The sequence below is a fragment of the Monodelphis domestica genome, chromosome 2 (assembly GCF_027887165.1).
Source record: "Monodelphis domestica isolate mMonDom1 chromosome 2, mMonDom1.pri, whole genome shotgun sequence".
Taxonomy (NCBI): domain Eukaryota; kingdom Metazoa; phylum Chordata; class Mammalia; order Didelphimorphia; family Didelphidae; genus Monodelphis; species Monodelphis domestica.
Genome location: NC_077228.1, coordinates 195,560,604 through 195,583,288, shown reverse-complemented (window position 1 = coordinate 195,583,288; position 22,685 = coordinate 195,560,604). Strand labels below are relative to the sequence as shown.

The following is a 22,685-nucleotide window of genomic DNA, read 5'->3' as shown; positions in this document are numbered from 1 at the left end:
GTAGAGGGAGAAAGGTCCCAGCCTTTCCAACTTTAGGGACAGATCAGACCATAAGATTTCTAGATAAGATAAAGAGAAGAGAGAGAGCTGGGGCAGCTGGGTGGCTCAGTGGACTGAAATTCAGACCTAAAGATAGGAGGTCCTAGGTTCAAATATGACCTCAGATACTTCCCAGCTGTGTGACCCTGGGCACGTCACTTAATCCCCATTGCCTAGCCCTTGGAACCAATGCATAATATTAATTCTAAGGCAGAAGGTAAAGGTTTAAAAAAAAATTTTTTTAAGAGAGAGAGAAAAGAAAGGACAAAACCCCAGAGACTATTCATGCAAAGGTGGAAGTGAAAAGACCCCCTCTCTGCTACCCGAACTCATTTTAAACTGAACACATTTCTCCCTCTATGACCACATTTCATTGGGAGGCACCAAGTTGACAGGGAACCCAGGCATCCGGCCATCAGACCCACCAGGTGATTCTGTGACTCCTGTGCCCTGCCACTAGGGTGCTCAGGATCCAAGTCCCCTAAATCATTTACTTCACACAATAGAAATGTCTTCACTTTTTCAGAGATTGGTAAATAATAATAATGCAGAAAAATAAGCCTCATTTTAATAATAATAGTGAGCATTTCTATCATGCTTTTATTACATGACTTATTTGATCCTTATAACAATCCAATGGGGTTGGTATTACAGGTGCTAATATACCCATTCTATAGATAAAGAAACTAAAACAGCATTGGTGACTTGTCAGTCATTCAAAATGCTAGTAGGCTTCAGGAAGACTAAAAGCAAATCAAAATACCCCATATGTACCCAAATATTCATTGTTACATTTTTTGTAGTATCAAAAATCTAGAAAAAGTGAATGCCCATTAATTTAGGAATGGCTGAACAAATTGTGACATATTAATATTAGTGCGCCATAGGAAACAATAAATAGGAGGTATTAGAGAAACATGGAGTATTATTAGATATATGGAGTTTTACAAAGATGAGAAGGAACTTGTAGAGAGAAGAGAGGAAAGGCAGGTCGATGCATATATCGATTTAGCTTCCATGTTTGTGTACATTTCTCCAGATAAGAATGCTCTGAGAAAATAATACCATCCTTTTCCCACAAAGCTATCTCAAACAGTTGTCGCCAATATCCAGAGATAAAATGGTGGCTTGATCACTGGCATATGAGTACAGCAAAGAAAGTAGCATAGCTAGACGGATAGTGCAGAGAGAAGAAAGAACAAACCCTTTTTTTTGCAACTAGCAAATCACCATAATCATGGTCATCACTTGCATTTGTATAGCACTTAAAAGTTTGCAAAGCCCTTTACAAATATAATTTCATTTGATTCTCAAAACAACCCTGAGAAGTAGGAACTATTATTACTTCCATTTTAGAGATAAGGAAACTGAGGCAGATAGAAGTTGAGACTTACTCCAGGTCTCCTAGCTAGTAAGTGTCTGAGATTGGTTTTGAACCTGGGTCTCCCAGACTGCAAAGTAAGTAAGGTGGGTAAGACCCTGGTACAGCCAGAGCCCAGTATCATGACAGCTTCATATTTTTCTATAAAGAAAGAACTTAATAGATATGTGTTACCTAACAGGCTGTGTTCTGCCCAAGGGTTATTAAGGCACTGCAATTAAATAATTCATTAGTTAATTAATGAAAAACCATTTTAAAAATGTGTTCTATGCACAAAACACAGTGCTAAGTGCTAGAGATACAAATAGAAAACTAATGTAGTCCTTGGGGCTTGGGGGAGCAAGTCTCTGGATGTTTTCACCTAGATCAAAAGGAAGGTAGTGGTCAGTATGATGGCATGGCCTGACCCATCTGGTACAAGCCACCCTCTATCTCTTTCTCAAGATGCTTTATTCTTTCAGCCTTTCAGCCAGACTATCTTGCTTGCCTCATTATTGGCAGGTAATCATCATTTCAGCAGAGATGTCAGGCCTGTTCTCCATAAGAACTGACCCCATCAACCCTTGGACACTGCAAAACTATATGGGGAGGGAGGGGGCAGAAGCTGGGTGGCTCAGTGGATTGAGAGTCATGCCCAGAGACAGGAGATCCTGGGTTCAAATCTGGCCTCTGACATTTCCCAGCTGTGAGACCCTGGGCAAGTCACTTTACCCCCATTGCCTAGCCCTTACGGCTCTTCTGCCTTGGAATCAATACATAGTATTGATTCTAAGATGGAAGGTAAGGGTTTAAAAAAAAAGACTATATTGTGGGCATACATAGATGTGGCTATATTTCCTTGATTAATTCTTACATTTTGACTGTAAAGATTAAAATTTATTCGAGTCTATTTTTTACATGACATCCTTCTTGGTCAAATAGCTTAGGTCACAGAGAATGAAGATACAAAAAAAAATTGTAGGCTCATAGTCTTGGATTAGGAGCTGGAAGAAGCCTGAGCAATTATTCAGTACAACGCTTTCTTTTTTTGTACAGATATGGAAACTGAGGCCCAAAAAGTTTAGGTGAGTGTGCCAAAACTACTCACAGAGTAAATAGGAGAGCCAGGCTTTGAACCCAGGTTCTCTGATTCCAAATCCAATGCACTTTTCATTGCTTTGTACATGATCACTAACATTGAATATTTAAAGGACTGTCATATAAAAAAAAATAGAATTTCTCTGATTGACCTCCAGAGACCAGAAATAGAAGCAGGAAGTGGAGAGAAACTGACTTCAACTAGTTGTAAGAAAATATTTTCTAAGAATTAAGACTCTCCAAAAGTGGAATTGACTGCTTTAGGTGCTAATGGGTTTCCCTTTATTGGAGTTATACAAATGCAGGCTGGGTAAACAGGGAAGTGTTAGGGAAATTGAGAAAAGATCCTTATTCTACTATACACTGAGTAAGAAAGTCTCTAAGGTGCCTTCCAGCTCTAAGATTGTATGATTATATGAATTGGTAGGGGCAGAGACTAAAATCAGAGAGGCGGTTTTGGAATCTATTTCAAAGAACTGGAAAAAAGATAATAAGGGCCTAAAATCAGATGGTAGGAGTGGGAATGGAAAAGAAGAGGAAGTTGCAAGACATCGGAAAATTAGAATAAATAGCACTTGGCAGATGAATGGGAGCCATCTGCTAGCACTGATTATTGGAGCTGTGGGAGTGGTTGAGATAATAAAAGAACAGAGTGAAGAAAGAGAAGAAAAGAGGGCCAAGGACAAAGCCTTGGGGAATGCTTACCTATTGGAGTTGGGGCAGGTGGAAGTAAAGTTAATTAAGGAAGCAGATAAAGAATAGACTAGTAGAAAGAGAATGAGAAGAGTTTCTTATCATAGAATCCAAAGAAGAAAAGACTATCCAGAAGAAGATCAACAAGGGGCCAATTCTATAGAAGGAGGACTAGAAAAGGCTATTGGATTTAGTGATGGGGAAACCACCTCAAAGAGGGAAATTTCAGTAGAGTTATAGGGGCAAAAGCCAGAGTGCAGAGAGTTGAAGAGTGAAGACTGGATGTAGACTCCTCTTTAAAGAAGTGGTCTGCATCAAATTGAGTCTCAAAATATAAGCATAATATAATGAGATACTAGTCAATGAGGGCCTAGTTTTTTAAGCATGTTTGAATTTGCCTTTCCTAATGAGTTTGTGCAATATTCCTTGCCTTGTTCCAGTCTAGTACATGAAGGATTAGGGAGCCAGTTTTCTGGCCTTTAGAGACTGGGATCATGCTATGTGATGATCAGAAGTTTTTTGGTTGATGAAGGATCCAGGCCTAATAATTCAGGAAGCACAGAGTCAGAACCAAGTTTGAATGCAAAGAGATCCATGTACTCATCCCTCAGCCCTTTTGAACTTTTCCTTTTTGGCTGTGAATAAGGGAATACTTCCTGTGAACCTTAAGATGGAGGGAAAAGTGACTAGTCATTTTTATCTCTATCCAGTCACCATGCCTCCCTGGGCATGTTTGATGTCTATTTATTTTGCCCTGGTTATTTCCTGATTTTAGGTGAATTATGTATCCAGAATATAATTAACTAAGGTAAAATTATGAGAACTTCAAAAGAAATTAATAGCCATCATAAGTCCACTCCATCACTAGAGTTGGTAGAGGAGTCTACTGTAGTTGTTAGTAATAAGAGATGAGACCAGTAAAGAGTTAAACAAAGAAACATCTCATCCAACACCAACACCATAATTTGGTAGGTACTCTGAAGAGTGAAAAGGTATCCCAAGGCAAGGAGTTAGGAGATAGCCTTCAGCCCCAAGTGAAACACTCCTCTCTACCTACAATGGCAGCTTGGGTCCCCAAAGGGAAACTATCTGCTCAATATTCTGGAGTAACTTGGAGGGGTGGTGACTTCTACTACCATTATTATTCACAAAAATCCATCCAATATGCACATTGTAAATATCAACCATCTGGTTTATATCCATTAAAACTTGCAAAGGGTTACTTACAACAATAACAAAAACTATACCAAGTACAGTGCAAAGATTTGAATTTAGCTATCTCTTGATTTTAACAATGAAGATACTTAGCTCTTCCTTTATTGGGAAGATTGAATTTGTAATCCATGACCTATTTTTAGATTTTAATCTACAAAAGGTGATAACTCAGTATTTTAAGTAGATCTACCCATTTTAATTACAAGGTGTTAAGTAACTACAAAAGGTAAACTAACCAGAAAAGGTGTTAAGTAAAAGATATAATCTAACCAAAGAAGATGTGAACTAAAGAGTCGGCAGTCCTGGAAAAAAGCATCTGCTGTGATTGGTAGACATGAAATTTAGGGGTGGTGACACAATAGAAAAAGAACTTTAAAAATTAGGACCAGAGGCCAGAAGAAGATATTCAATTCGAGATTCGAGTTGCATGGAGGATCTCTAACTAGGAGTGGGGCTGGAGGATCAGCCTCTTGATATTCGATTCAATAATCGATTTGAGGAGATCAAAGAGCTCTCTGACTGGGAGGAGAGACTGGAAGACAGACCCTTGAGGAGTGAACTGAAGACAGACTCCCAGACTTCTTTCCATTTGATGGTCACCATTGGTGAATGAAAGGCTGAATTAGTGACCCTGCCTTTCTTGGAGGTCTAAACCTCCGAGAAAGGCCCATTGTCTTGAGACTTTTTTTTCCCATGGTTGGGGCTTAGAAATTCTAACTGATATCAGAAGAAGCCAGAGATCTATCTCTCTCCTCTTTTCTCTCTTCCTTAATATCTTCCCTCTATTGTAAATAAACTACCATAAATTCCATTTACTTTAGTAATTCATTGTGGGATTTAGAAATCCCTGGCAACCACTTATATAAGTATTCAGAGTCCAACCACAATTTAAATTTAACAATTAATAATACAAAAACATCCACTAATCCAATTCTCCCCTTGTAGACACAACATCCCTGGGAAGTGGGCTCAAACTTAAAATACAAAGATAGTAAGGTATGCATGCAGGAAATATGGGACTAAGGGATGAGGGACTGGAAGTCATGCCAAGCTGAAGGAACTAGAGATGTCTACCTTAGAGAAGAAAAGACTTTGTGGAGCAAAAGGATAAAAATTACTCCTTGATTTCAAGTATTTAAAAAATAGTCAGGTGAAGGATTAAGCTTGCTCTGCTTAGTTCCAGAATTATGGGAAAGAAATGGAAACAATGGATAGAAATTGTCAAAATCTGTATATGTGTGAAATATAAAGAAAAACTCCCTAGAATTGTTCCATAAATGTATGAGCTACCTTGGTGGGTCCCACTGGCAACTTCTTCAACTGTTACAGATCTCAGAAAACAGTGAAGAACTCAGAAGAGAAAATTCTTGTCACTGTTCAAGTCAAGAAACAGATATAGTTTGATCAATGGATATAACATTTTAAAAGATGCATTATCACTTGCTTTGCCACTCTAAGAACCACTGGAATTTTCTACTTGCATTGTAGCTAGATTCTCCTCTATCTCTGCAATCTACCCTTATTAGAATGTGAGTCCTCTGAAAGCAAGAACTTTGCTCTTATGTTTGTATCCCCAATGACTTGTACATAGCAGTCTTTCAAAATTTTTACTGCTTCATTCATTTATCCATTCCCTCTTCGCTCTTCAAGCAGCCTTGATGGTTACTTGTCAAAGTATTGCAGAAGGCATCCCTGTTTGAATATAAATTGAATTCTACAGCCTCTAAAACTCTTTCCATTCTGAGATTCTGTGATTATTGTGCTTCTGTAACTGCTAGGTTGCCAGGTCCTTAATTGCTCAAATTGAAATGTATGATAAAGAAAAAAAGTCACAACCATTAACATTGATCCTTTGCCTCTTATTATGAAGACTTTTCAAAGCACCTTTTCCTCCATTATCTCATTTGAAATTCACAAGATTCTGTGAAGATTAAATTTAACTCTCCCTTGATTGTGAAAATGAAATTAATTAACTCTCTTGTGGTTGTAAAGATTAAATTGTAACCCTTGCCCATTTTTAGATTTCATCACCAAAAGTATAAACACCCTACTTAAAGTTGTGGGGAGATCTGTCCATTTTTAGATTTAATCACCAAAGGTGTAAACACCCCATTCACACTTGAGTGGAGGAGGTCTGTGACCCACATGTGCAATAGTGGGTGACGAATCAGAATTAAACTGACTGCCCCTAGGAAGTCCTAAAGCAAAGCTTCAACTGTGATTAGTAGATGTAAAATTAGGGGAAGGCACAGGAAGTGATGCAAAATAAAGTGTCTTTAAAAGGCAGTTGCAAATTCATGAGTGCAGTTCTACGTGGAGTTTTTACTTGGAGTTCTGAGTTCAAGTTGAGACTGGAGAAGAATCTGCTGACTGGACCTGAGACCCTTTTCCTGGGGAGGCTGTTCTTAAATCTCTTCCTTTGGACTGACACATGGTGAGTGAAAAGGCTGACTCCTTTCCTGGATTTACTGAAAAAACTGGCCTCAGGAGAGACCTACCTCTTGAGGGAATTTTCCACAGGTCCTCAGTTTTGCCGAGTCTGACTGAACTAACTCGCCCTGCCCGGGGTTGAGCCAGGGGCCAGGAGTAAATTACTTAGTGCTTAGTCTAGATATCTTACCCTAGCCTCTCTGATTTTCTTTCTATATTTTGTAAATAAATTGTAAATAAATTTCTTTGGAATTAATAGAAATTCCTGGTAACCCTATTTTAAATATAATCCAGTCCAACCTTTTATATAATTAGCCCCCTTTTCCCTCTTACAATTCCTATGCCATGGGTAAGATGAATAATATTGTCCCCATTTTACAAATAAGAAAATAGAGATTTAGAGAGTTCAAGTAATTTAACTTAGTTCAAGAAGCTAATTTGTGAACCAGTTGGAATTAGAATCAATTGCTCTCAACTCTTAGGTCTGATCACTGTGATTGTAATAAAAAGAACTCTGCACTTGAAGTCAAAAAACTCAAGTTGGATTTCCAACTCCTACCCTAGACAAGTTGTTGCCTTTTCTTCAAAAGTATAAAGGAGAGGGCAACAAGGAGGTTCTGTGGATTGAGAGCCAGGCCTAGAGATGGGAAGTCCTGGGTTCAGATCTGACCTTAGATACTTCCTAACTCTGTGACCATGGGCAAGTCACTTCACCCCCATTTCCTGACCCTTACCACTCTTCTGCCTTGGAACCAATATAAAATATTAATTCAAAGATAGAAGATAAAGGTTTTTTAAAAGTACAAAGGAATTATAAAATACTACATCTCAGATCTTATAAGAATTAAAAACAATAATGTATATGTCAAATAATAGCTTGAGGTTCTATCCAACTCCTATACTAAAGACTCTACTCACACAGACCAAGACCATATGTGTCATTTTCTCTTTTTTGCTTCTTTGATCTCAACTAGAGTTGCTCCAAAAGAGTCTCCTAATAAACTCAGGAAATAATTCATATCTAGTTTACCCAAATGTTAGTAAAAAAGGAGTTCTCAAACACTGTGCAGTTAAGGACAACCAGATGGTACCGTGGATAGAGTGCTGGACCTGGAGTTGAGAAGACCTATCTTCATGAGTTCAAATCTGGCCTGAAACACTAACTAGCTGTGTGACTCTGGGCAAGTCACTTACCCCTGTTTGCCTCAGTTTCCTCATCTGTAAAATGAACTAGAAAAGGAAATGGCAAGCCACTCCAATATCTTGGCCAAGAAAATCCCAAATGGGAAACAACTAAAAACAATAAACCCCTTTGCAAATACTAAAGGTAGCAATGGAACAGGCAGAGAGAGTCCCTAAGAATGAGGTGGATCTGTTACCACACTTTTATACACTGAGAAGGGGGTCAGGTCTACCCTCCCACCTGCTGAACGTGAGCCAATCATCAGGAGGCAACCCCAATCTTTGAAACCAAATCAGCAAAGAAATGACAGACATCTCCAAACAAAGACTAAGTTAATTAGGTAACTTTTCAAATTGCTCAAGGACTCCTCTGAGCCACCACAGTAAAGTCCTCAGTAAGGAAAATCACAAATATAAAAATAAATGTGGAGGTAGCTAAGTGGTTCAGTGGCTAGAGGGCCAGGAGTGGAGATGGGAGGTCTTGGGTTCAATTCTAAACTCAGATACTTCCTAGCTGTGTGACTCTAGGCAAGTCACTTAACCCTCATTGCCTAGACCTTACCATTCTTCTACCTTGGAACTGGTATTTAGTATAGATTCTAAGACAGAAGTTAAGGGTTTAAAAATAAATAAATGTAAGTTTTTATCTTCTGCCACTTGAAAACTATTTTCAGCAGCAGCAACTCACCTCCAGGGGATAAGTGGAACAACACACCAAGTGCCCTATAGCTGGGAACTCCCTGGTGTTCCACCACTTTTTCAGCTTTCTTTTCTGTGTTGTTCTCCCCCATTAGATTGTAAATTCCTTGAGGACGAGAATTGTCTCTTTTTTACTTATTGGTATCCCAGCACTTAGCACGATGCCAGGAACATTGTAGGTGCTTAATTAATGTTTTTTGAATTGACTAGAAAATATTTAATTAGACCTGCCACTGCTTAGAATTTTGGTCAAGGCTCTGTGGACAGGCAATTCCCATTCTTGGAAGGACTGCTGCATACCTCATCTGTACCTCTTCCCCCTCAGCCTCCTCATCCCTCTAATTGTTAGCATTCTCTCTGGATTTCTCTCTCTGAAATATTATCTCTCAGAGAATATTTCTGAAATGATCACCTATTATTACTTACATATCATACCTTCCCAATAATCAAAGACTGATTTCTGCTCTTTTTATTCCCAAAACCCAACACAGTGCCTGCCCTGAGCAATATATTATTGGGGGGGGGGGGGAAGAGGGCAAGAAACTGTGATTTCATTAGGGTAGGGAACTCCTGGTACAAAAATTCCCTCTAGTGATGCAGGTAGCTATTCAGTCATTTTCAGTCAACTCCAACTCTTTGATGGTCCCATTTGAGGTTTTATTGGAAAAGATACTGGAGTGGTTTACCATTTGCTTCTCCAGTTCATTTTACAAATGAGGAACTGAGGCAGAATTAAATGACTTACCCAGGAGTGCACAACTAATATGTGTCTAAGGCCAGATTTGAAATCAGAAAGATGAGTCTTCCTGATTTGAGGTCTGGCACTCTATTTACTTTACCACATAGCTGCCTCTGGCAGATAGATAATTCATCTGTAATTTATTGGAGCATGGAGAGGTTAAGTGGCCTGAAGATACACTAGTATCTGTCAATAATGTCAAAGGCAAGACTTTGAACTCAGATCCTTCTGAACAGAAGTCCAATCTTCTCTGTCTTTCATACCATGATTCATCCTACCCTGTATATAATAAACAATTAATCAATGCTTGTTGTATTAAATAGACTGGATTAATCTAAGAATCCTGCCCCAACATGTTCTGGAAAAACTTTTGATGATCCAGACCCAAGATCACCACATCATCCATATCACCAGAGGATTGAAGTAAATGAATATCAGTAACACCCAAAATGTATGTGCAACTGAAATTAAGTTTATTGGTCAAGGGCAAGAGGAGTTATATCTCAACTCAGAAGCAAGAAAGATAAAAGGTAGCACCATAAAGAAAACTCTTCAAAAATCAAAACATAGACTGACTTAGAGGTTGTATAACATGGAGAGAGCACACATTCATTATGGAGTATATGAATAGAACACCCAGGCTGGTAAGATATACTATAACATGGCAACCCCAGAAAGGAATCTTCCTCTCTTCCCTCCTCTTGTTCTTCCTCTTCTGAGAAGGTAGGCGTATCAGAACTGCCCCTGTGTGAAGGCTCTATTGCTGGCCATGACAGCTCCTTGGCTCTTTGGGAGAGTAGAGGGAGAGCAACTCAAAGAGGGAGCTCTTGGTGTGTGGCACGAGGAAGTTGCACATGGATTGTTTGGAAGTCTGTGGAAGACAAAAAGAAAGGAATTTTTTAGCTGTTGTTGGCATGGAAATCTCAAAAGTTTAAAGGAGAAGCTGAGGATCATTCAAGGGATTAAGCTTGTATTCAATGTAAAAGAACATAAAGACAAATATTAGACCTGTGATTTCATTGGTCCCTTCCAATTTAAAATTTATGATGTATGATTCCAGACACAAGATCCAGGAGTTCAATTTATATCTACTATCTTCAATATGCCCTTCTCAAGAAAGTAATGAAGGGGATAAATTGCCCTGGCACATACCACCTTGCCTTCTGAGGAAGTCTTCTCTTTGGAAAATGGAAGGAAGAGAATAGGCATTTAGAAAGATTTGAGCTAAGATTTTAGGAAGGAATGAAATAAATATTTAAGTACCTAATGTGTGCCAGGTACTATGCTAACAGCATTACAAATATTATCTTATTTCATCCTCACAACAGCCCTGGAAGGTAGATGCTATTGTTATCAACTTTTTACAGATGAAGAAACTGAGGCAAACAGAGGTTAAGTGACTTATCTAGAGTCATTCAGTCAGTATGTGTCAGAGGCAGGACTTGAACCCTGATCTCCCTAGGTAACATAAAGGTGAATTATTCAAAATTCTGAAGCATTAAGAATTCCAAATGGACTTTGGTTTACTGTTTTTGTTTTTAAACACTTTCTTTCTGACTTAGAATTGATTCTAAGTATTGGTTCTGTGGCAAAAGAGATATAAGAGCTGGTCAGTTTGGGTTAAGTGATTTGCCCAAGGTCATATGGCTGGGAAATTTCTGAAGTCACATTTGAACCCAGAACCTTGACTCCAAAGCCTGACATTATATCCACTGTATCACCTAGCTGCCTCCTCCCAGTGGATTTTGAGAAAAGATATTCCTCAGAATCAGTCAGTCAATTTTCCAAACAATCTCTCCAGAATGAGAACTATGCAAAAATGAAAAGGATCTTTGACATTACCAGGATAGGAGACTCAAAAAGATAATACTTTCCATCAACACACAGTCTCGCATTCTTCCTTGTTAAAGACAAAAAGGGGCTTCCTTGGACATGAGATCAAACCCGAGAAGGAACTTTGAGTCTATCTGGTCTGTCCTTCCCATTTAACAGATCCAATTCAACCCAATCTAAAGAGCATTTATTAAATATTCATAGTGAGGGGGCAGATAGGTGGCTCAGTGAATGGAGAAACAGGAGGTCCTGGGTTCAAATATGGCCTCAGATGCTTCCTAGCTGTGTGACCCTGGGCAAGTCACTTAACCCTCATTGCCTAACCCTTACTCCTCTTCTGCCTTAGAACCAATACACAGTACTTATTTAAAAACAGAAGGTAAGAATTTTTAAAAATATATCCACAATGATCAAGCTACTAAGCCAAGTACTGAGGATCTAAAGACAAAAGAAAAATTTATCTCCTGCCCTCAAAAAGCTTATATTCTGCTAGATGAGGAAATAAACCTAGAGAAGTTAAATAACTTGTCTAAATTCATACAGGTGGAAAACAATAGAGGTAGGATTCTAACTCAGGTCATCAGATAATAAATATAGAGTGGGAAACAGAAGAGAGAAACTGAATTCCAAAGAAATTAGTGAGAGAGGAGTTTGATCAGGGAATTTCCTTATCACGGACCAACTTGATGGGTATATCTCCTCCCACATAGAACAAGAACATGATCATGTAGAGCTAGAAGCAGCCAGCCTTCTACTGCACTGTCTTCAAATTACAGATGAGAAACTGAGGCTTACAGAGACTGATTGACTTCCACAAAGTCCCATATCTATATTTATTTATCAGAGGCAGTATTTGAACCCAGGTTTTTCCCAACTCCAAGGCCAGTACATGGAAACCCTTTAAATTGGCCTTTTGGCCACATAATGAGAAGACAAGATTCACTGGAAAAGATCCTGATGTTGAAAAAGACTGAAGGTAAAAGGAGGAGGGAATGGCAGCCAATGAGATGCAGAGATAGTGTCATGGAAACAATGAACATGAACTTGGATAGACTGAGAGATAGTGGAGGATAGAAGGATCTGGCACTGCTATGGTCCATGGAGTCACAAAGAGTCAGACATGACTGAATGCTCAACAATAACACAAAAGCTGGCTTAGAAAGGAGAACCTTCAGCCAGCCAACTCACCTGTTTTTCCACCCTTTTCTTTGAGCCTTTCTTCCAGAGTAAACATGAAGTAGTTTAGAGAGAACAAGCCTGAGGCAGGACGACCTGACTTCAAATCCTAACCTCTGACCCATACTGGATGTGTGATTCTGGGCCAGTTATTTCTCCTCTCAGTGATCTAGGCAGCTCTCTAAGACTATGCATTTCAGAGAAGGCACCAACCTGCTTTGATAGAATGAGTTCATCTGGGGCTTCCTGATACCAATGAAGTCATAGGTATAGTTCCTAGTGGCTCAGCTGTTTCAGTTGTGTCTGATTCTTCATGACCCCATTTGGAGTTTTCTTGGCAATGATAATGAAGTGGTTTACAATTTCCTTCTCATGTTCATTTTACAGATGGGGAAACCAAGGCAAACAGGATTAAATGACTTGCCCAAGGATATACAGCTAGTACATGTCAACAGATTTGAATTCGAGAACATGTCTTCATGACTTCAGGCCCATCATGCTTTTTCCTTAGATTGGAGTCCATAAACATAGGGATTGATTGGATAGGAGGAGGCCTTAGCTACATGAGCAGGAAAGTAGAGAAAGGATTTGAACCTATATCCTCTAGCTTCCCAATACCCAGGTGCTTTCCACTACGCTATTTTCCCTAACTTCACACAGCACTTATAACCTGATCAATTCCTAGAGGATAGTGTGGTAAAATAGACAAGCTTTGAGTCTATGGCCCCTCAGCTCTGGATCTATAATCCATAATCCTTTGATGAAGATCTCACATGAATTTCACTTCTGCCAGGAAGTGTGACAAGATATAGTCAAATATCTGTCGGGCTTTGCTAAAAATCACCAACAAAAAGTCCTTACTTGTTGTCCTCCTTCTCCAGCAGATTTCTGTAGGTGGAGATCTCACACACCAGCCGGGCCTTAACATCCAGGAGGACCTGATACTCCTGGTTCTGTCTCTCCAGGTCAGCCCGGATCTCAGCCAGCTGCTCCTCCACATTGCTGATCAAGTACTGCATCTGGGCCAGCTCAGTGCTGTAGCGAGTCTCAGATTCACACAAGGAGTTTTCCAAACAATCTTTCTAAAATGAGAAATATGCATTTATGAGAAGGATTGGTGACTTTGCCAATATGGGCACTCTCAGCAAGTTAATGCCTTCCACTAACACAAGTCACAGAACATCTATAATTTAAGAAATAAGTCTCAAGAATTTGCTTGAGATGAAGTGATTTTGTCCTGGGTCAGAGGTCAGGAACCTGATTCCAAACCCAGCATTCTGCCCATTAAGTCACACTGCCTCCACAAATGAAAAATAGAAAATAAGTGGGTAGTCTAGAAGAATCTCTAGCTGGTCCAGTGAAGATTACAAGTAGTCTTTCTATGGTTACAAGGGGAAAAGAAATAGAAGAAATAATGTGGTACCAATATAGTAAAAATGACAATAGTACCAAATTAATTTATAATATCAATGATTCTATCAAGATTCTATCAATAATTCTATCAATATCTATCTATTAAAGATGCTTTTCTAGAACTTGATAAAATAATAACAAAATTCATTTGGCAAAACAAAAGATCAAAAATTTCAAGGGAATAATGAAAAGGGGTAGAGACAAAGGAAGAATAACATTTCCAGATCTCAAAATATATTAAAATACAGCAATTGTCAAAACCATCTGATATTGGTTAAAAATAAAAAGGTAAATCAATGAACAGAACGGACAAGGGAGATAATTGGAATCAATAACCTAGTGTTTAATAAAATGTAAAACAGCATTCCCTATTGGATAGAAATTCCTGGGGAAATGGGAAAGTAATCTGGCAGAAACTAGTCATGCCAGTTTTAATCATTTTTCAGTCAGATCTGACTCTTTATGACCCTATTTGCGGTTTTCGTGGCAAAGATACTAGAGTTATTTGCCATTTCCTTCTCCAGCCCTTTTGACAGATAAGGAACTGAGGCAATGAAGGCTAAATGACTTGTCCAGGATCACATAACTACTAATTGTCTGAGGTTTGATTTGAATTCGGGAAGACGAGTCTTTCTTACTGTAGGCCCAGCACCCTATCCGCTGTGCCACCTGGCTTCCATTGATATATCAATACCTTATGCAATATTACAAAATATATGATAAATGAATGTGATTAAATATTAAAGATCATACTATTAAAAAAATAGAAGGAAAGTAAGTCATATATTTCTCACATCTATAAGTAGATGTTTTCTTAACCAAACAAGGGGTAGAATTAATCACAAAAGATAACATATATAACTTTGATTACATGAAATGGAAAACCTTTTGGACAGATAAAATGAATGTACCTAGGAGGCACCTAGGTGGCTCAATGGATTAAGAGCCAGGCCTAGAGATGGGAAGTCCTGGGTTCAAATCTGTTCTCAGACACTTCCCAGCTGTGGGACCCTGGGCAAGTCACTTAACCCCCATTGCCTAGCCCTTACTGCTCTTCTTGATTCTAAGATGGAAGGTAAAGGTTAAATATAAATATATTATATGAATGTACCTAGCCTAAGAAGGGAAACAGCCTAATGAGGGAAAACATTTTATATCAAATTTCTCAGTTAAGGATTTGGTATCCAAGATATATAAACCATTATCAGATGATATAGAGATAAGATAATACTAGAAGCTCTTCCACAACAAATAAGTAACCAAATGACATTAACAGTTCTCAAAAGAATTGCAAACTATTAACAACCAAGTAATTAATTTGCATTAAAGAAAAAAACAGATCAAAACAACCCTGAGGTTTCACCTCAGACTCTGCAAGCTGTGAAAAATGGCATAAGATGGGAATACTTAATGGTAGAAGTGTTATGGAAAGATAAGCACACTGTTGCCTATAGACCCTGGTGCATTATTATTAAAGCTATGAATCAATAGAACTATTTTGGAAAGCAATTTGTAATTATGTAAATAGAGTTGAAAAAATATTCCACCAAATCAGAGTTTCCTTTACTGAGCTTATATATAAGAGAAGGGGCAGGGGGAGGAAAGAAGGAAGGAAGGAAGGAAGGAAGGAAGGAAGGAAGGAAGGAAGGAAGGAAGGAAGGAAGGAAGGAAGGAAGGAAGGAAGGAAGGAAGGAAGGAAGGAAGGAAGGAAGGAAGGAAGGGTAAAATAGAGGGAGGGAGGACATGTGCTTTAGACAGTTTAACCACTGACCCATCAAGATATCCAAATATTTTTATTCCAGGAAACTCTATCTTTGTACATTTCTAAGAAATTAAAATAAACCAATGCTAAAGCTTGACCTACCATTTTGTGCTGAGCCTGCAGCTCAACCTCCAAAGCATTCACTGAGCGTTTCAACTCCAGGATCTCTGAATGGCAGCACTGTAGCTCCTCTGAACAAGACATTTCCTGCAGACTGATGCCCTCAATCTGAAACACAACAAGTAGCAGAAGAATAGTTAGGTAGAAGCACCTCTAGGAAGATAGTGGCCACTTCCTGGACCCTGGACCCATTGCCCTCACCTGAGCGATGAACCACTGCTCCACATCATTGCGGTTAGTCTCCAACATGGCCTCATATTGACAACGCATCTCACCCAGCACCCGATTAAGGTCCAATGGTGGGGTCATATCCAGCTCAATACGGAGCTTATCTCCCAACTGGCATTGCAGGTTGTAGACTTCCTAGAGAGGCAGAAGGATCAGGCACTGGTTCATCCTATATATCACAGATTCCCTGAGAAAGTAATTGATTTCCCTATTGGGAAACTAGAACTTACTCCCCAAACACACAAAGAAAGCTATCCTTCTCCTGAATGACCATCCTCTTGGCATTTATTTCCCTATTCTTCATAGACCACTGACTTTAAAGTGAAAAAATCAGAGTCCTGTTTGGGACACTAACTAGAAGATATGCGGCCTTAGACAATTACTTTTACTCTCTGGACCTCCATTTCGTCATCTGTAAAATGTGAGAGTTGAACTCAATGTTGTCAAGGCTGCCTTCCAGCCCTATCATGAGAGATGATATGGTATAAATGGAAAGAGCATTTGGTCTGTAATCCAAGGATCTGAGTCTAAAACTCAACTCTGCCATTTACAAGTATCTTTAAGCGGGTTATTTCTCTTCCCTAGATAACTTTGGCTTCTTCCTTTCTAGGAAGGAAGGAAGGAAGGAAGGAAGGAAGGAAGGAAGGAAGGAAGGAAGGAAGGAAGGAAGGAAGGAAGCAAGGAAGGAGTGGGATGGACTTGAGAGTGGATAAGTTTTCTACAACTCAAAGTCTACAGTAATGGAATTCTCTTTGCCCTATATATGTTTGTGTGCATTTCTTAAATCATAACCTGCCCTTTCCCCAAATGTCTATGCAGCTCCCTTTGGCAGCACCTTGCTCAGAAACATGCACAATTAGATGCTTGGGTAATACATTTTACACCTGAGGAAGACATGTTCAAGTATTTAGAGGAAAAAGAATCCCCATTATGGAGACCAGTCCCTGCATCCATAGCAGAAAAAAGGAGTTTTTCTTGCCTGATTGTCTTACTTACCATATCCTAATTCCATATCTTTGCACAGGCTGCCCTTCCCACTCCCTAATCTGGAATACACTCTCTCCTCACCTCCTTTTCTTAACATTCCTTCCCTCCTTCGATGTTCAGCTCCTGTGTCACCTGCTATGGGAAGCCTTCTCTTATTCTATTAGTTGGGAGTCCCTTCTCCTCAAATAATCATATATGTACGTCTGTTTACATACTGTATCACCCCAGTTGACTATAAGTTTAGGATAGAGATTTTTTCCATCTTGTCCTTGTATTCCCAGCTCCTAGCTCAGAATTTTATATGTTTTTCCATTAGATAAGATTAGATAGGACTAGATCGGATTGGATTGAGCTGGGCTATATTGGATTGGACTGGACTGGACTAGTGTTGGTTGTCTAATGTGTCCCCAATTTGTGCCATTATCAAATACCTCATACCTGTTCATGGTTCTTCTTTAAACATAATATCTCTTCTTTCAGTGACTCTTGCTGTGATTCCAGGTCACACTTGGCTAGGGTCAGGTCATCCAAGCTTCTCTGAAGGCTGTTCATATCAGTCTCAACCAACTGGCGAAGGTGTAACTCACTCTTGTATCTACATGTATAAAGATGGGTGAGTATCCAAAATGGTGACCATTTACTCCAAATAACTGCTTGGCTTATTCTCTACCTGATATGATTTCTGTAGGAGTACTTTTTTTACTTAAAAACTAATCAATAAATATTTACTGAATTTTTCCTGAAATGTTCCAGGAAAGCTGGGGAATACCAAGAAGGATGAAGTATAGCCCTTGTTCTCTAGGAACTTACAATGATCTCCCCCTGCCACCAACACCAACTCTCTAAGCTACAGCAGATCCCATTACCATCAAGATCAAGAATAAATTCCTGGAGCAGCTAGGTAGCACCAAGTCTGGGGTAAGGAGAATCTGGGTTCATATCTGACCTCAGACACTTCCTAGCTGTGTGACCCTGGGCAACTCATTTAATCCCAATTGCATAGCACTTAAAGTGCTCTTCTACCTTAAAATCAAAAGTTAATATCAATTCTAAGATAGAAGTTAAGGGTTTCAAAAAAAAGAATAAACTCCTGTTTGACATTTCAAACTCTTCATAACCTTGTTCCTTCCTACTTTTCCAGTTTTCTTATGCTTTATTCCCCTCCATAATCCAACTACAGTAGTTTAAGTTACTATTTTATGCATACAATATTTCATCTCTAGGCTCAATGTCTGCACATTGATGTCTCCCATGATTTGAATGGTCCAAGTCCTCCCTTCCACCTCAAAGTTTCCCTGTATCCTTCTTTTTTTAAACACTTACCTTCTATCTTAGGAATAACTCCAAAACAGAAAGGCAAGGGCTAGGAAAAGTCTGAGGCTACATTTGAATCCAGGTCCTCCTGACTCTGGGTGTGGAGCTCTATACACTATGCCACCTAGTTGCACCCCTTTGGTCCTTTTAATATTCAACTCAAATCCCACCTCTTACTGGAGGTTATTCCCAATCCCTGCAGGTGCCTTATCATCTCAAATTATCTTCCATCTTATGTGCATATATCTTGTAGATACCTAGTTACTTTTTTGTTATCTCACAATAATAGCAAACATTCATTTATTTATTAAAACCCTTACAGTCTTAGAATCAATACTGTGTATAAAGCAGAAGAGCAGTAAGAGTTAGGCAATGGCGGTTAAGTGACTTGCCCAGGGTCATATAGCTAAGAAGTGTCTGATGCCAGATTTGATCCCAGGACCTTCCATCTCCATGCCTGATTCTCTACCTTCTGAGACACATAGATGCACCACTGTGTTCTTTCAATCCCCCTACATTATCTCTAGGAATGTCAGCAATCAGCAATTAATTCTCAGTCCTGTTCCAGGCAGACTTACTTAGTCTTGAAGTCATCCGTAGCCAGTTTAGCATTGTCAACCTGCACAGCCAACTTGGAGTTCTCTGCCTTTGAGCACAGGAGCTAGAAGTGAGAGGTTAACTATAAAGCTCTGAGAGGAATATATCCCAATCCCCATAAGGAGGTCTCCTAATTCATATTACCAAGGGAGGAAAATCTCTCACACAATTGGACAATCTCACTAAAGTCCTTCACCTTTCTACTTTTAGTCATAAAGCAGGTCCAAAAGTTTCCCTGAACTACATCTGTAATAAGCAATGCTGAGGGATGGGGCGGGGGGGAGTGTTTATATAATAATAATGGCTAACATTTGTCCAAGTCCAGCACTCTTAACTACTCTGCCCTTGAACTGCCCAGATATTGACAAAATCAAAGTTTAAGTTAATGTATTGAGTATTGTTTATTATTTAAATATAGCTCTCTTTATATAAATAAAGGATGAGATTATTCTTTTTTACTTTTAAGAACTCTAATATTAATATCACTTTTCCCTGTTGCCATTCCCTAAATTGAATGATAATAAAACAAAAAACAAAATCTCACAGCAGGTATGAAGAATCCAGCAAAGCAAATTTCACCATTTACCATGTCCATAGATGCATGTCTCATTCTGGATGTTAAGTGGAAGAGACTACTTCCCAGATGCAATATGGTGTAGTGAATAAAAGGCTCAATATAGAGTCAGATGTTCAAATTGCAACACAGAAACTTAGTAGCTATGTGACTATAAGCAAAGCACTTAACTCTTCTACACCTCAACTTCCTCATCTGTAAAATAGGGATATTGAAAGGGTTTTTCTTATTGTTCAGTAGTTTTTAGTCATGTCTGACTTTTTGTGACTACATTTTGGATTTTCTTGATCGTGGTACTGGAGTGGTTTGTCATTTCTATAAATCATTTGACAGATGAGTAAAATGAGGCAAACTTGTGACTTACCTAGGAACACAAAGCTAATAAGTGTTCAAGATCAGATTTGAACTCAGGTAGATGAGTCTTCCTGACTCCAGGACCAGCACCCTATCCAGATGATTCCTTTATATATAGATATAGGTATAGACATAGACATAGACATAGATATAGATATAGACATAGACATAGACACAGACATAGACATAGATGTAGATATACCTACTTTATAGGTGTTTTGTGAGATGAAGATGAGAATTTATGGAAAGCACTAGAAATCTTTAAAAAGTCATATTAGTGTCTTTAATTATTATTATGTAAGGTGTCCTTACATAAATATATACATATTATATATATTTAGCTTTCCTGACACCAAACAGATTCAGAGGGAACAATAATTATCCTTATTTATATTTTATTTTACAAAGCACCTTTCTTCCTCACATAGTTAGTCCCAGTATTACTATTTCCATTTTACATATGAGGAAACTGAGGCTCAGAGAAATCAAATGACCTATCACATGCACAAGGCTATAAAACTGCACCAAAATTTTTGGAATGTCTTATTTAAATATTGACATGACCATTGTAACCCAAGCACCTAACACAGTCTCACACAAAATAGGTACATCAGAAATATTATTTAATTATTACCCCAAATTATATAAACTTAATAGGTTTTTCTACAGAATACAAGCTTCTTTGGGGCAGAGGTCTTTTTTTTCAATACAATAGCAAAAGTATCCATCTTGTACCATCTGTGCCAAGTACCACTCTAGGTATTAGGAATGTGAAGATAAAAAGTTACCTTAGAGGAACTTAGATGCTACTGTGGCTAGGAGGCTAAAACATACATATACAAATAAATAAACTCCAAGGTAAACTGTTGTGGGGCAAAACAGAGATCCTGATAACATACTCTAGGAAATTTTGAGGAGGAAGAGGAGGGTATGTCTCATATATCTTTTTATTTCCCAAAATGTCTTGCATATAGCAAGCATACAAGAAGTATCTATTGAATGAATGGATGTGGTGACCTTAAATAGCATGAAATTGCAATTATAACAAAGTTAATGCATGCATCAGAGTGACTTCCACTCATTAAAAGGCACAATACAGTGGTGACTGAAGAGGGAAATGAACTAAATTGGGAGAAGGGCAGGTTATTAGACCAGATGATCTCAAAGGTCTCTTTTAGCAGTAACACTAATGTAAGTTAAGAGATGAATAATGAAAGGCTGATTTGATAGTACTAGAATTAGAATTGTATTCAAGGGATATTAATCACTCTGGAGCATTGATTCCTTAGGGAAACATATACGCGTACAGATATATTTGTGTCAATATATGCATAGACATACATATGTGTATGTAGCTGTCATCTTGTCAATACAATATGTGCCAAAAACCTTACTTAGTGCAAAGGTTAAAATTGTACTCAGACTTTGGGGATACCCTGAATAATTGGTTTCCTTTGTAGTCTTCTATATGTTAGCCTATAAATCTGATAACAAAATTCTAAGGAGTCTATGGGGCTTAAGCAGCCCAAGAAAAATCCATGACATCAAAATGAGGTTAAGAATCCCTGATCTGTACTTCCTAACTGTGTGACTCAGGGCAAGTCATTTAACTCCATTTGCCTACCCATTTCCCTGATGTCTTAGAGATGCTACTAAGATATAAAGTATGGGTTTCCATTTTAATTTTTTTTATTTTAAAAAAGGACCTTTGGTCTAAAATTTGAGACAATGCTTTTTTCTTCCCTTTCAACCCAGAGAATTCCCAACCCCATTCTCAAGTTCTTCTGTCAACACTTTTTCTTTCGCCTATTTGATTTCAGAGCTCAAAAGCCTCTCCTTACCTTGCATTGAAGCTCATGGATGGTCTTGAAATAAGAGGTATAGTTGGAGCACATGTTGGGGACTTGGCACTGACTCCATTCCTTGATTTTGCCTTCCAGCTCTGCATTTTGCTGCTCCAATCGCCGCACCTTCTCCAGATAGTTGGCCAGACGATCATTCAAGAACCTCATGGTCTCTTTCTCACTGCCATTGAGAGCTATATCACCAAACCAGCTACCGATGCCAGCACTGGCAGGGATGTTATGGGCTCCTGGAAGAGAACTCATTGAGTGACATCTGGGCAAGGTTCGGAGACTTGGCTGGTCTGAAGATGACCCAAAAGTCTGGGGAAGATTGGCACTGGACTGATAGCTATTTGCCAGATGGGGATTGGATCTAGTGCTAGGGGAAGGCTGGCTGCGGGGAATAGAGCTTCCAGGATGACTAGCTATAGAAACAGCCTTTTGACCTGAAGCCTTCAGACAGCTCTTAAGAGAACCCCGAGAAGAGTTGTTTCCACAGCAGCTTCTAGTCATGGTCCTAGAAAGTGATATTTCTGTTGGATGCCAAAGACCAGCTATCCAAATGTGGAAATTGAACTTCCTTCTCAGACCTTTTATACATCATCTATTGTGGGTGTAGATGCAATACAGTAAGTTTCCCCTCTATTAATCCTCATTTCTATTATCATCAGAACATCCTATTAGTCAGTTTTCAGTCTCCCATGAGCAGTTCCCTATCTCATAAAAAGGCCATTTAACTGCCTGGGGACTCCCTATTACTGGCATTTGTTGCTGAAAGAAATGTTTCATGTTATCTCTTCAAAGACCTATCACCCAAGCCCAAAGATGAGCTCCGCTTCCCTGTGTGACTGTCCAGTGTCTATCTGGGTGTGGCATTGCCTTCAGATTAAGCAACCCACTCATCTGTCTTTCTAGGTTCCCAGAGAAGGTGGGGTATATTCCCATAGAATGAGCTTGGTTTGGGGATACTTGGGAAGAAAAAAGCTTAGAAAGATCTGGGGAATGAAGCAAAAGAAACAGGCAAGAAA

The 22,685-nt window shown here is 38.9% G+C and overlaps 1 protein-coding gene across 2 annotated transcripts; it reads right to left on the bottom strand.

The window, feature by feature from the left end:
* Positions 1 to 9,914: 9,914 nt before the first annotated feature.
* LOC100013807 (keratin, type I cuticular Ha8-like) lies at positions 9,915 to 22,212 on the bottom strand. Of its 2 annotated transcripts, XM_056814827.1 has the most exons (5): positions 21,655 to 22,212; positions 15,961 to 16,122; positions 15,738 to 15,867; positions 13,326 to 13,542; positions 9,915 to 10,326 (listed from the first exon to the last, which is right to left on the bottom strand). In XM_056814827.1, exons 1-5 carry the CDS (start codon positions 22,168 to 22,170, stop codon positions 10,188 to 10,190), a joined length of 1,164 nt encoding a protein of 387 aa, XP_056670805.1. In that variant the 5' UTR covers positions 22,171 to 22,212; the 3' UTR covers positions 9,915 to 10,187. The 2 variants fall into 2 exon arrangements, 1 of the variants encoding a protein (XP_056670805.1); XR_001628054.2 differs by lacking the exons at positions 13,326 to 13,542; positions 15,738 to 15,867; positions 15,961 to 16,122; positions 21,655 to 22,212 and adding an exon at positions 12,477 to 12,733 and having other exon boundaries at positions 10,242 to 10,326.
* Positions 22,213 to 22,685: the final 473 nt, after the last annotated feature.

Excerpts from the sequence above, each read along its gene's own strand:
- LOC100013807 (XM_056814827.1), bottom strand. The coding sequence starts at position 22,170 with ATGACTAGAAGCTGCTGTGGAAACAACTCTTCTCGGGGTTCTCTTAAG. Across the intron at positions 16,123-21,654 it reads TCCATGAGCTTCAATGCAAG|GAAGTCTACAACCTGCAATG; the intron begins GTAAGGAGAGGC and ends CTGCCTCTCTAG. Across the intron at positions 10,327-13,325 it reads CTGGAGAAGGAGGACAACAA|ACTTCCAAACAATCCATGTG; the intron begins GTAAGGACTTTT and ends TGTCTTCCACAG.